The following is a 14,617-nucleotide window of genomic DNA, read 5'->3' as shown; positions in this document are numbered from 1 at the left end:
ATCCCGATATTCAAAATCGGTTTAGTTTTTCCCCTAAAACACCAGTAAAGCAATACTCTGTATGAAACAATCTCATTTTTAGTTAGTGGAAATTGGTAAGCGAGGACTAAAAATACAAAATGTTTAATATCTCCGCCACTCGTGCACGGATTTAGACAATCTATAGCTTGTTAGAAAGGTATTTTTACAAGCTTTCTATTCATGTGCAGTTTGTGGGACATTATTGTATTGTTCAAAACTTATTTGCAAAAAACCTGCTGTGTTTTGACAAAATCGCCCATATCTCAGAAAGTAAACAACATATCGAAAATCAAAAATAATAGTGTCAAATGGCAACGTTAGGCCTTTCATTTGAAACCAATTTCATTAGGATCGGTTCAGCCATTGCTGAGATAATTACATGACATTTTGTACATACATACATACACACACACACACAGACATTGTCTCAATTTGTCGAGCTGAGTCGATTGGTATATGAGACTCGGCCCTCCGGGCCTCGGAAAAAGTTTTCAAAGTTTGAGCGAATCCTATACATTTCTTTTGTAAGAAATGTAAAACATAGTGGAATTAAAGATTCTAAGATTCATATGAAACATAACTTAACTATAGAAGATATTAAAATTCAGCGTCAAGTCTCTAATCCTTGGAAATTATACTCTTCGAAATTTTACCTACATGCAAAAAACGGTCAGCTTCATGCACCTAGGTACCCACCGACCACAGCCTACCCGCTTCCCTAGATAAAACGACTTTACAATCCCGTAATTTCCTATAGACTGATACAAACACTGAAGAAGATTACAAGTAGTAATCGAAATACCGGTATCTGTTAAATTGTGAAGTGCAAGTGCATCTAACTATAAAAACATAGTGGAATTAAATGGAAGAAAATCTTTGAAACAGCAAAACTTTCTGATAACGAGTTACAGAAAATGAATACTTCTATACGAAAAAAAATGCACTGAAAGAACTGGCAACAGAAACCTAATGCGGAAAGAAATATTTCAAATGTGATTGCATGATGGAGAACTTATTGCTAAAAAAAGTTTTTCTTACAATAACTTTATACATGTTTTTAAATGTCATACAAATTGATATGCAAAACTGTATTTAACAAAAATCTTCCAAAATGCGATAGTTGTTGAGATTTTTTGAATTTTGCTCCAACAAAAACTACCATTTCGTGTATTTAAGCCCTTTTTAAAAGTTATTTGCGTTACCCCATAATAATGCGTAAACAATCTAATGCTTATCGTTTTAAAGACGTAAAAAAACTTTTTAGTGTATTTAGATCATGGAGCTTTTGACAAATTTTTATGATTCATAATATTTGCAGTCAAAAATTCAATTTTCTTTTTAAATATGTTTCTAAACGCCATTTTAAATCAAAACACTCCTAACAAAACATTTCTGGAATGTATTAGTTCTCGAGATATTTGAAATATAGATATTTTTTTTTAAATACATAATTATTTTGTTTTATTACGACTGTAACTTTCCTTTTGCCATCAAGGCGATATTGTAAACCATAGATATGAAAACAACCAAAATATGGTTCAACCATTCGACCATAGCCCGCAACGCAAACGCAAACACCTGGACTAATTATAGGACCTGATGATAGTTGAATTATATTTTGGCTGTTTTCATGTAGCTTTCAAATGGTTCACAATATTGCCTTGGTGTCAGAGGGAAAGTTGAAAGAAATTTTATGAGCCTTTTGAAAAAACCCATTGTTGTTGATGAAGAATCGCGAATAAGTTATAGAAAGGTCGTAATAAAATCAAACAATTGTGCTGTAGAAACAAAATTTAAAATATCTCGAGAATTACTACATTTCGGAAAATTTTTGTGATGAGAATTTTGATTTAAAATGGCGTTTCGAACCATGTTCCCAAAGAAAATTGTATTTTTGACTGCAAATAGTATGAATTATAAAAATATGTCTAAAGTTGTTGTTGGGAAAACTTTTTTATTGAAAACTTCTACTTGTTCCAAATACACTGAAAATGTTTCATTTTCGTATTTAAAACGATAAACATTAGATTATTAACATTGTATGATGGGGTAACGCGAATGACTTTTAAAAGGGCTTACTTGCACGAGGTAATTGGTTTCGTTAAATCTTTTTCACTGTATTTTTTTCATACAGATGTATTCATTCTTCGTAACTCGTTCTCAGATAATTTTGCTGTATAAAATACAGTAATCGAACAAAAAAAATTGAAATTAATGCACATAGAAACTTCTACGTCCTGTTGAAAAATTTCTCTTGTATCAAAATATTGCAGTTGACAGAGAGTATCATGAAGATTCATAAACCGACCACAACTGCAAACTTTTCGTTCGAATCGACGATGGTCATATTTTGCAGTTGGCCGGTTTCTCATGGAATTACTCCTAAGGAAAAAATGGATTGAAACCATTTTTATGGAACTTAAATGCTTCAAAATGCTATCATATTTTTGAGCGCTAGTTGTTGCTGGAAAATTCTGTTAAATTTACATTTGAGAAGGTTAAAAATTCATTGAAAAAATAAGGAAATAGAGGTTGCTGAAAATAGTAAGAGATGAGAGGCGAAGTTTTCCTTCGAACGCTAACAGAGTATTTTATTAAACGTATAGACAAGTATGTCATCGGCGACTTGCGGATTTATTCAGTGTCATTTTACACGAAATATGATACTGTATCGAAGTCAGAGCTGCTAATTTTCAACAGGTTTGTTTGAACTTGAAATAGGAACAAATCTAAAATCATGTCCTTCTATGTGCATAATTCATTCAAACAGCCCAGCCGCTCAATCATTTTCCTTTCACTTTCATTTTCATTGACCCTATGAATATCTCTGTACTGGGGTACTGACTGGGTTAAAACAAAAACTACCCAGAATGTTCATGTATGCATGATAATGCTAAACAAGTCAACATTTAATCTAAACTGACCACTACAGTGCAGATGACGGCTTTAGTTGCTGAATGAAAATGCAACAATTTGAAATGAAAGCGCTCGATTTAGTAACGACAATCCCGCCAACTTGGAGGTGAATTATTGACGGAGGCTTTGAATTTGAGGCTTGGTTGCAGTAGATTGAACTGAAAGTTAGCATTTGACAATGAAAATTCGCACTGCTGGTTGAAGTTTTTATATACACTGAGAAACAAAAATATGCATAGTTGGCATACTTTCTATTCCCGTCTCTTTTCTTCTTCTGTGATTTTTATGCATTTTCATGCATAAACTTCTAGTAAGCATTCAATGAGTGGATAGACCGAATATGTCCAATGCATAAAATTTACGACAGAAGAAACGAGAGGCAGATAGAAAAGTATGCTATCGATGCATAAATAAAATTCTGCGTGTACTATGGTAAAGGTGTGATAAAATGAACTACTGCACTAGTGCATATCTTACAATTTCTATCATTTTTAATTTTGCTCAGCTTCGTTGTTCCAAATTCATGATTATTTTATCGCAATTTCTTTCCATAAATAAATCGCTTCAGTCCTTATCCCATCACATTTCCATTTCCGGAAGTTCTCCTAATGTATACAATAGATCGCACTAGGAGAGCTTCCCGGTGAAACCAATAACCCCGGTCAAATCGAATTATGCTATCCTGGAAGTTGTAATCAATAGACCCCAATTGGAAAATTGTTATTTTCAGTGTGTACAACGTTGCAGTATTCTCATTCTCATAGATAAACTATGAAGAAAATTGCCGGAAAATCTTTTCACGCACTCGAGAAATCTAGTGCATTCAAACATCTGTGGCTCCCGCTGGACCAGGGAAAAAATACAGCCAGCAAAATGCAAAAAAACTTCTACTCTGGATCACACCGGGCGCGAATGTTTTCTGTTTCGCTTTTGCATAAAGCCATACATACACCTAACGAAGCAACGCAAAAGCCGCCAGCAGCGCTGGAAAAGATAACTTCCGGTGTGAGAGAACGGTCGCAAACAGAGAGGATCCCACCCCATAGATAATGGACTCACTTACGCAGGATAATAAAATGTGTTTGAATGAAATTATGATGGAAATATTTTTTCATTGTTTCCCTTTATGATGCTGGCCTGTTGTGCAGCATCAAGTCTGGGGAGAGTAAACAGAAACATCGCCGGAAAGAGGGGAGATGGTTTGTTGATTCTGGTAGGCAATCGTTTCCCATTCCGAACTGATTTGAGATCTATAAAGTGTTTTGATCCCGTAAATTGAGTGAGTGTTAGGGTAGCAGAAATTTTTACACCGGTGCATTAAATGTGATGAGAATTCTGTTTGACTTTATTACATTTTGATTGATATATGAGAGTACAAAAACAATAACTGTGTTAACATAAACGTCTTAAATTGAATCAATATTTTTTATGCATGTTCTTTTTATGTTTGCACGTGTCCGTAGAATGTATTACTTCCAGTGACTTCTCAGCAATGTTTATTATTCTGCATTTTTTCTATACTGCTCCTTGTCAGTACTACTGGAAAGCCTACTACAGAGTAGTCAGTACCACTGGAAGCCTTGAAGATATTCAAAATAATCGGGATTTGTAAAATTCTTCTATTATTCCATGGTTAATATTGTTCTTATTATTATTTGATGTATGGCATTGCGAAAAAATGATTTATTTGAGTAAGTATAATATGATTAGTAAGTCAATCCCTTTTTCCGAAAATGGAAACGTTGGAGTCCTAGCCGGGCCTCGGAAAGCTATCCAGCGTTAGTTACTAATGTTACTTAGTTCAACGGCCACACGATTTCAATGATTATTTGCTAAGCGTCGTTTTTTCTATTGTCGCATTATGATGGATAACTTTGATTAAACATTGTGTAAAATATAAAGATTGCCTTTCATAAATATCAAGATTGCCTATCAATTTTTAACGAACTTAAAATCGCGCGAATCTTATTTGACAACGATATCCAAATTCAAGAAGGTTACGCGAACATTGCTCAAAAATGACTCCCCAGTCTACTTTCTACTTCTGCCGCAGTCAGACGTACAATCGAGCCAAATGAACAACAGGCCTCTCGATCTAGTGTGCATTGTCTCGAGAACAAAGGAAACATCGGACTATTCTTGTCATCATGAGTAAAGTTGACGAAAAAGCTCTACTCCGACCCAACGCTACGGTCGTTGACTTTTAATTTTGTTTAAAACGACCGAGTTTTAGTGTGGAATACCTTCTGAAGATAAAAATCCAACTTATACTTACGGAAGTGTTGTACCTTCAGTATCATCATCTTCGCAGTTCAGTGTTAATATCATTCAACACGTTAGCACAAGCCGAGCGTTTCGTTTTGAAGAACAACTTAAAACACGAGGTTGAAAGTGACAACGTTGGAATTAAGATTCCCGTATATATTGAGAATGATTATATAGATTAGGGTGGGGCAAAATGATCGTTTTTTTAGCACAGCACTTTTTTGGTTCCTTTTGGGGTCCCAAACAACTGTGCAAAATTTGGGGTTGATTGGTGTTGACCCGGCGTAGCGCATTGCGTTTGAAATTTGTATGGAGATTAGTATGAGAAAACCTACATTTCTGCATTTTTAATTCTACAGACTACAATTCTTCCGTTAGTATGCATACAAATAGATGGAAGTGTAGTCCAGGATATGCTGAACAACTTTGCCGAAGGATGTATATTGTTAGAATTTCTCTAAGCCATGTTATAGCCGTTCAAAGTTCGATACATCGAATTAAATGCCAAAAATCATTTTTATTGCCAACACTGCGGGTGTACCAATGGTATTTCATATAGCATTCCGAAATAACATTATATATTTTAGTTTTACCACATTGGTATGTTTGAATGAATTATTCAAAAGCCTTAGATCAATTTCATGAGCGTAGATAGTTGAGCAATAGGGCGTAGTGAGGGGTGAGGGGGGATGGGGAGGGGGGGGGACTTTAATATGTAGAAATTCGAACTGAAATGTTGTCGAGTTGGAATGTTCAGATGAATTATTTCAAAACAATTACACAATGTCCTACGCATAATAGTAATGATGAAATAAAACATACTGAATCCCTTTGCCTTGACTTTTATCAATAGAAGTTACGTTACAGACTGAATCAGCTGATGTCGATGATTGCGCGGAAGATGCAGAGGAAGACTCAGCCGATTGCCAACTCATCTACGGCAAACCAACCCAAAACAGAGTTTTCAATACCAATGCCTGAACCACAAACGGTGGCCAAATTTGTGGCAGCAGTTGCACAGACCATAATGACAACCACAAAAGAAACATCCAGTACCGCAAAATCAATTGTAAGCAACATTGGCAAGGATAACAATAACAGTGACGGATTCACGCTGGTCAGCAATAAGTGCAAGAAACAGAGAAAAACATCTGATCGCGGACACCAAGTCGGCTTCGACCTGGACGTGAAAAGCAAAAAAGAATTAAATGACCCCCCAGATGCAGATTGCCAGCAATCCCCGCGAAAGAAGGTCTCCGCTTGCAATAAAAAGTTGCGCGCACGAGGTCCAGTATTATAATAATATTTGTTTATATTTTTATTTTACATTTGTAAACATATAAAAGATCCACGGCTCCGTTAAGCTACCGCTATGAGCCGTGTCAAATAAACGAATTATAAAAAAATGACTCCCCTTCCTTCTATGTAACAAAATGCCACAAATTACTTATCTCCCCCTTCCCCCCTCTCTGAAAGGTATTGCAATTGCTCTCAAAATCGAATTAACGGAGGCCCGGAGAATTCAGTTCGTCAAGTTCGGAAAATGTCTGTGTGTGCATGTATGTGTGTATGTGTGTCTGTGTGTATGTACGCGAACACAATCTCACTCACTTTTCTCAGAGATGGCTGAACCGGTTTTCACATTTTCACTTAGCCTGAAATAAAAGGTGCAACGTTCCCATAGGCTGCTATTGAATTTCTAATGGATCCGACTTCCGGTTCCGGAATTACAGGGTGATGAGTACGATCACACAGAAAATGTCGATTTTAATAAATTCTGCAATGAATATATAAAGGTGAAAATTTTTCCACAGTGAAATGTGGCCACAGCTGCTTGGATTTGTAGTACTAGGTCACTAACAGCCATTCAAAGTCTCTTTGGCCACATTGGCCACCATCATCGGTTCTGGAAGCCCCGGGGGAAGCATCCTAATTCAGAATAACAGTCTCATCGGTTTCTCGGAGATGGCTTGACCGATTCAACCAATCTTAGTCTCAAATGAAAGGTGTTTTATCTCCATGAATGGCTATTAAATTTCATCCCGATCCGACTTCCGGTTCCGGAGTTACGGGTTGTGACGTGCGGTCACAAAGCAAATTCCGATTCAAACCGATACTCCGATTAAAGCAAAAAAGGTAAATAATTCGCTAAAATGTCGCTCAAACAACTTAAATTTGCAGTTCTAGGTCACTGACGGCCAACCGAACTTTCGTTGACTACATTAACCATTATAGACGGTTCCGGAAGTGCCCGGGAAGAGCAGCCATCATTCAAAATTAACAAACTCACATCAGTTTCCCGGAAATGGTTAGGCTGATTTTCACAAACTTAGTCCTAAATGATAGCTATAATATCTTCACAGATTTCTATAAAATTTCGTATGGATCGGTTATATGGTTCCGGAAATATAGACTAATCCGTCCGGTCACGTATGAAATTCCCATATAAACCGGAACTCAATTTTTTTTTTCCGGTGGGGGACCCCATGAAATTTCAGAGATCGTATTCGTATTTTTGATGCCAAACATCTTTAAAATGCATAAAACGTCGAGATTTTATGTCATTTCAAAATTTTTTTTATATCAATCGACTTTTTGGGTCTGCCGATTTCGTACCTTTTTGCCTTTCTCATATAAAGAAAGGCTATGCAATCACTGAAAAAATCGACTTTTCAACGTAGGCTCGGAGAATCGAGTGTCATATACCATTCGATTCAGTTCGTAGAGATCGGAAAATGTCGGTGTGTGTATGTGCGTGTGTGTATGTGTATGTGTGTCTGTGTCATTTAAACTCACACAATTTTCTCAGAGATGGCTGAACCGATTTTCACAAACTTAGTTTCATCTGAAAGGTATAACGCTGCCATCAGTTATTGAATTTTTAGTTGATCCGACTTCCAGTTCGGGGGTTAGGGGTTTAAGAGTGCGGTCGCACAGCAAATTCCCATATGAACTGGTACAACCATGATGTCCAAATGACGTAAAACATATTAAAATGGGTTCAACATTACTCTTCATGATGCCTCCGTGGAACTTGCCTAGTTCCTAAGCTAATATCATACCTATCCCCAGCGAATTCTCTACCAATTTTTTGAAACTTGATTTAAAATGAAAGATACAGCAATGCTATTGTCTGCTGCTGAATTTCATTCGGTTCTGACTCTTAGTTTCGGAGTTACAGGTAGGTAAGTAAGGTTACACTGGAATTTCCCATATAAATCGGTATTTCCGGGTCACACATTTTTGTCTATAAAAACAAAGACAATGCAACAAACACTTTGATAAAATTCAGGGATGCTGGAAACAGCCACATGTTCTATTTTGCAAGATCTATCTACATCAAAGCGGTAAAAAAAGGAAACTGAAAACACCGCAAACTAGCCCCGATCTCCCCTATACTTTTTTTAAAAGTTAGTTAGTGTCTACTTACTGGTTACTGGTAATCGTGGGATACGTGCTAAGTGAAATAAGAATGTAATAGACATTTCCACAATTCTATTGAACAAAACCAGTTAATGAATCATAGTTTGGATAAATGAGAAAGACGCAATTGCACCACTAGGTGGATTAAAACTGGTTTTTTTAAATTTAATAATACCGTGGCTGTTTTTTCTTTTACAAAATTTTAGAACTCGAATAATGATTTCTGAATAATGATAATGAAATATATACATTTGAAAGCTTGTAATGAATATAAGCAACGCATGATTGAGTGTTCATGATTGAGAAAGGCACAATTGCACCGTTAGGTGGTTTTTGTGTGTACAACAAAGCTTATATTTTAAGGGACTTAACGAATATTGTATAATAGTCTCTCAATCAGGCACTATAGCGAAACTATTGGTACACACGATTACTGCAGTTCCACTTGCTTTAAATTTATTACTAAAACTATAATTTACTCTCTTACTCAGTGCGTTCTTCTCCCCTAATATTATCGCTACCCTTTTGTATATTGAGAAGAATGTGATGTTCCACCGCCAGACAGTTCATTGGAATTTATGAGACCAAAAAGGCTTGCTTTTCAGCAGAGAGCACATGTGCCCAAATTTCCTTCTTAACACGGTCCAGGATTTTAATAAGAATCGTTGTCTTTGTTGTTGCTTTTTGCAGGAATCTACTACACGATGGCCGTTGTGGGACCAGCTGCTGGCTACGTGATTGGGGGACAACTGCTGCTCTTCTACACCGATATGTTCGTGATGGACTCTTCGGCGTAAGTATCTTGAAAAGCTTTCCCAAATATTCAAATACCTATCTTGTGTCAAGCAACCGCAATAAAATCCCTCCCATGCCAAAATACGATGATGGATCTGTTTATAAATCATTTTCCGCATTGTCGAAATTCATTCACACCTAACATCACCATCCAGCACCACCAAGGCGGGTAGCATTTCGTGGTAATATTTGCATTCTCAGACGCACGTATATAGCTATAGCTATAGCTCATCCAAAATTAAAGAATTCAAATTGCGTGAAAATATCTCTAGTATGTAACTATTAATCGAGCGTGACTTCGTAAGGCACCTTCGTTTGTGCAGAGGGTGGTGACTTGAAGGATCTACAAACTCACTTGGAGAATACACCGCACGCACAGCATACAGCATCGCATAGTCTGGTTAACTTCGAATCTGGTCATTTTATTTATGCTATAACAGCGATGTTTAACAGCAATGTTTGAATATAATGAAAGTTTCGTTTCAATACGTGAAATATTTAAAAAGGTGGTTGTCGAAAAAAATGACTGATGGCGGGAGTAGTTTGTTAATTTGTTTCCATGAAAGTAAAGTAGATTTTTTTTCCATTTTTACGTGAAATTACACCCGAAAAATACCTGGTTTTATGTGTCCGGATTCTAAATGGCTCGGACTTTGATATGGAAAATGATTTAATAAAGTTGTTATCTGTCTGGGCGGTGATCCTGAGCAAAGGCAAACGTCAAAATTACAGCAAGTGATTATCATTTTTTATTGTAAGTATCAAATGGAAATCCTATTTTGATCTGACTTTCAATTTGTTCAAAATGACATGAAATTTTGAGTCCATTTTGCTATTCTGACATACTCCGCGTTTTCTAAAAGATTTTTTTTGTTAATATTTCTGTGGCAAAACATCAAGTTGAATAATTCTTTTATTATAAACTAGAAAGTTTAATATCTCAATTTGCTCTCATTGATAGCAGAAACAATTTCCTGTTTTATCTCATTGGAAATTCTGCTGCTCTCAATTTGGATCCAAAATCAAAAACGATGGCAACCTTAGCAATAATTACCTGCAAAATCACATCAAGTTAGTTTTCAATTTGATATCAGGCTTTGCTCGGGATGCTATTGTTGTGATGGTCCAATTTATCGCAGGTGCTTCTGCTGCTGAATGTTGGTCTTCAGCTAGCAGCTAGCATGATGGAAGATGGGCAGCGTCGTAGGAGTGACAGAAAGGACAACACCATGCTGCAGTATGGCGTTGTCGTATGTTCAAGCTAGAATCAGGAAGGCCTTATCAATACGAAATTTGATTTTAAGCATATTTCCAAGCTTTTTTTACTTAGATAAAATGCAAAAACACTCTGATAGCGGACAACAAAGCAAAAAATAAGGCATCGTCTTTCTATGCATTGATTCGATTGTTTAGACTCAGACACAAAAGTTGCCATCACTTTAGAGCTACACCGTAACGATTGATTTCAATTATTCCAGCATCTACCCTTCCGTTCAAAAGGCGAAATCTGTGTTGAAGGACTAATTGGACTAATTCATATGGAAGTCACCAACATTCGCATTTTATGGTGGTACATCTGATTACGTTCAGCAGTTTCACAGAGGCAGATAACTTTATCAATCCTAATGTAAATCACTACATCGATTTCGATGTTGAAATCACGAACTAAAAACACGAAATATAAAGATTATTATTTGCCTCAAATAATGGGATTAGTTTTTTTTTGTCATGCGTTGTTTAATGTTTAAAAAATTGTGTGATTTTTCTTCTTAGAACATAAGTTTGGTTTGGGTGTGTGGTTTCAATCGCTTAAATTCTTCCTAGCTACACTGATGAGTATGTCACTAAATTTTCTCAGAGATGGCTGAACCGATTTTCAGAAACTTTGTCTCCAATGGTATCAATATCATGAAAATCGCCTGGTCGCCAACTGAAAAAAAACATATCCACTTTGCGCTTCAATAACTCCCAAAAGAACGAATATATTTCAACAAAATAAAAAATTGAACATATTTATAATAAAGTCTTCAACATAACAATGTTTAAGCCATTAATATGGAAAGTTTTTTTTGAACCAGGCGTAAAGATTCAGTATAGCTTTAACCGTTTATATGATAATCTCCCTTTATGACCCATTCACTGTAATAGTACAAACCCCTCCCTATTGGGGCGGAATTACTCTATGTTTAGTTTTGATGAATCGTAATATCAATTTTATCTAAAATGTTCGATTTACTGCCAGTTGTGACTGATGCACTTTTGAAATCGTTGCAAAAACTCGTCTAGTTTTTGACATTATCGCTTATTTCTGTACTTTTTACGATCTATCCAATGTACTGATAAACCGCAAACCTGTTTTTAATATTTTTCGGATGATCCATCGTGAGTGTCGTCTGTTTCATACAACATGTATAGTCAAAGTAAAATGCACATCCATCAAGGTCTACCTAACGCCCGAAGGCGTTTTGGATAAGAACAGCCAGGCAAAGGAGCTCTTAAGCCTTGTTAGCGATTTTTTATGTCAGCGAGTATGGAACAGCACAATGCAGCACTATGATTTGCACTATCGTATCTGATTTACCCTCAGCACCAGCACAGGTGTGCTTTTTTCAAGGCAGACATAAATAGGATGCCTACATTACCTTCACTTTTTTCGAGTAGACATGCTACCAGTGTCGGGATGGAAAACAAGAGTGCCAATGTTCTGACTTTTGATCCAGCGGGATGCTAAACACAATCAACATGCCAGGACTCCGATTTGCAGTAGCTATTTGCTATAGAAGCTACAGTGAACCGCATATTTGAGCGTACACCTGTGATGAGATTTTGGAACTCTAGTTATTGGAGACATTCGTACTTTTTTTATTTGTCTCTCGCTCGAGGTGAATGAGTTCATTTGTAATGATTTTGCTGCTATTGATTCGAATATCTTCGATAAACTTCAAGGTGCACACTCAATTTAACACATTCACTCTTAAAGGGGAAAATCTTTTTTTTTTAAATTTTGTGAAGATCATAGTTTCAATGAGTTTCTGTAATATTTTTTCACAATGTTGCACAATGGCGGAAGTATAACGTATGTAATAATATGGACGTTTCATCGTAATAATTGACTTTGAACAAATCCTCCCTCTTACAATTTAAAATAAAACTATGAATCTTAGTGAACTTCACTTATTTTCGTATTTTTGACATATACATTTTTTAGTTACTGCAATTTTCAAGCAAACTTATTGTCAATTTTAACTTCATGCATTTCGTCGCATAATCGGTTTATTTTCTATAATTTAGAAATAAACAATTTTCGCTCTTTGAGAAATTTGTGCATCAGACAGTAATTGAGTAATAATCGTACAGAAATTTTAAAAGTTTTGTAACTATGTTGTATAATATTCCAAAATACATAGTTTGAAAGCAAAATGAGAAGGTGTGAGCGGGCATGGGTGCTATAACCCTACCGTAGACGGAACTGAATGCGTAAGGTGGCAAAGAAATCCCGCACGACTGTCCTTCGACGAGGCAGGATGTTGGGTCAAACTGAACAAGCCGCCCAGAAACCACCACGTTACGAAGAATCAGGAAGAAAAGGCGGATCGGAACAATCGGTCAAACCCACGTAACGAAAAAAGAACCACGATTGAAAACTTGGCACATTGAACTGAATGTAACTTTGCTTCGCTGGGTTCGAACTAATCCTACACGGTGAGCTGAAAACTCGCAACTTCAAAGTCTTAGCATCGCAGGAACATTGCCTGGCGGGACAGAATGTGTGGAAAAGTGGGCATCAAGCGGTTACATTCTACTAGAGCGACGGCACAACAAATGAGTTGGGAATCAATTTTGTAGTGCTGGGCAAGATGCGCCAACGCAGACGATCAGCGAAAGGATATGTGTGGATCAAACGTCATTTCTACAACTACAGCATCGTTAATGTGCACTGTCCTCACGAAGCGAGTCCCGAGAACGAGAAAGATGCATTTTACGCGCATTTGGAACCCGCGGCAGAATGTGAAGCTCCTCATCAGTGACATAAACGTTACCCTTGAGATCACCTGATTAACAAACTGAGAACCAAATCGACCACTTTCTAATGAACTGAAATTTCTTCTCTGCCTTCACAGAGTAAGAACACTCCACTGCGTGGTTTGGAAGATCTGGGAGAAACAGATTTTAACGAAGGATTGGATGGAAGAAGTAGTATGTACCATCTATAAAAAGGATGATAAGCGGGATTGCTGCTACTAGTAACCGAGCAATCACATTGTGGAAGGTGTTCTCCCAAATTCTTTGTCGCCGTCAAGCACCGTTAATAAGCGAGTTCGTCAAGAAAATTGGCACGGATTTCCGAACAAACGACAATACATCGAATAGTGTGTGATGAGGATTAGAGATACTTTCGAGTCCTTTTGAAACACGGAAAGGGCTATGGCAAGGTGTGATAATAAGAGCAAGGATTGACACGTGTAGTACAGTTTTTCGGAAGTCTGTTCAGCTTTTTAGTTTCGCCGGTAAGGTCAATATTGCGGCACACAATCCTGAGATTGTTGGGACGTCCATATGACTGACGATTGAAGCAAAGTGAATTGAACTGGTCACAAATACGCTAAACATAGTACAAAAGAGTAAGAGGTAATGATGAAATAATAAACTTTCAAAATTAGTGTTTAAATATTAAATAATAAATATGTTGTTAAACTGGTCACCACCAACAATCTTTTTCAGTTCAATTAATTTTGGTTTGGGAGGGGGAGGTTAACTCCCAAAACCCCACTGGCTGCGCCACTGATAAATGTTATTGGCATACACTGATACCATTAAATATTCATTCGTGAAAATTTACTTATATTTAGATTAAAATGTCGGCCATTTTGTATCCGCCATTTTGAACTTTGAAAATCTGACAGCAAAATCGGAATCTGCGCGCCAAAAAACCAAAAGCATTCCTTTAGCCAGGTTTTATCATCAACAACATTGCGCATTAAAGGGATGATATGGGTATATTGTTGGAACTACTTAAAATTAAAATTTTCTACCAAACGTTGTCTCTACTTATGGCTATACGGATGAATAAGTTATAATACAACCTCAAAAAATTTAATATATATATAAACGATTTCCACCCAACAGGTCCGTTCACAAGGCAGGGGACGTATACAATGTCATTTGAGTACGGACATTCTAGAAACAAATCGCTGAA

At 36.7% G+C, this 14,617-nt stretch overlaps 1 protein-coding gene across 1 annotated transcript in view; it reads left to right on the top strand.

Annotated features, from left to right (window-relative positions):
- The window catches only part of LOC131681610 (solute carrier organic anion transporter family member 4A1), a 104,517-nt gene that overhangs the window by 76,204 nt on the left and 13,696 nt on the right, over positions 1-14,617 (top strand). The window contains exon 5 of the mRNA XM_058962504.1: positions 9,316-9,418. Within this exon, the coding sequence (XP_058818487.1) occupies positions 9,316-9,418 (103 nt within the window). The remainder of the gene's footprint in view (positions 1-9,315; positions 9,419-14,617) is intronic.

Source organism: Topomyia yanbarensis, chromosome 2 (genome assembly GCF_030247195.1).
Source record: "Topomyia yanbarensis strain Yona2022 chromosome 2, ASM3024719v1, whole genome shotgun sequence".
NCBI lineage: Eukaryota > Metazoa > Arthropoda > Insecta > Diptera > Culicidae > Topomyia > Topomyia yanbarensis.
Note: the sequence above shows the minus strand (reverse complement) of the source record. Positions and strands in the feature narration are given on the sequence as shown.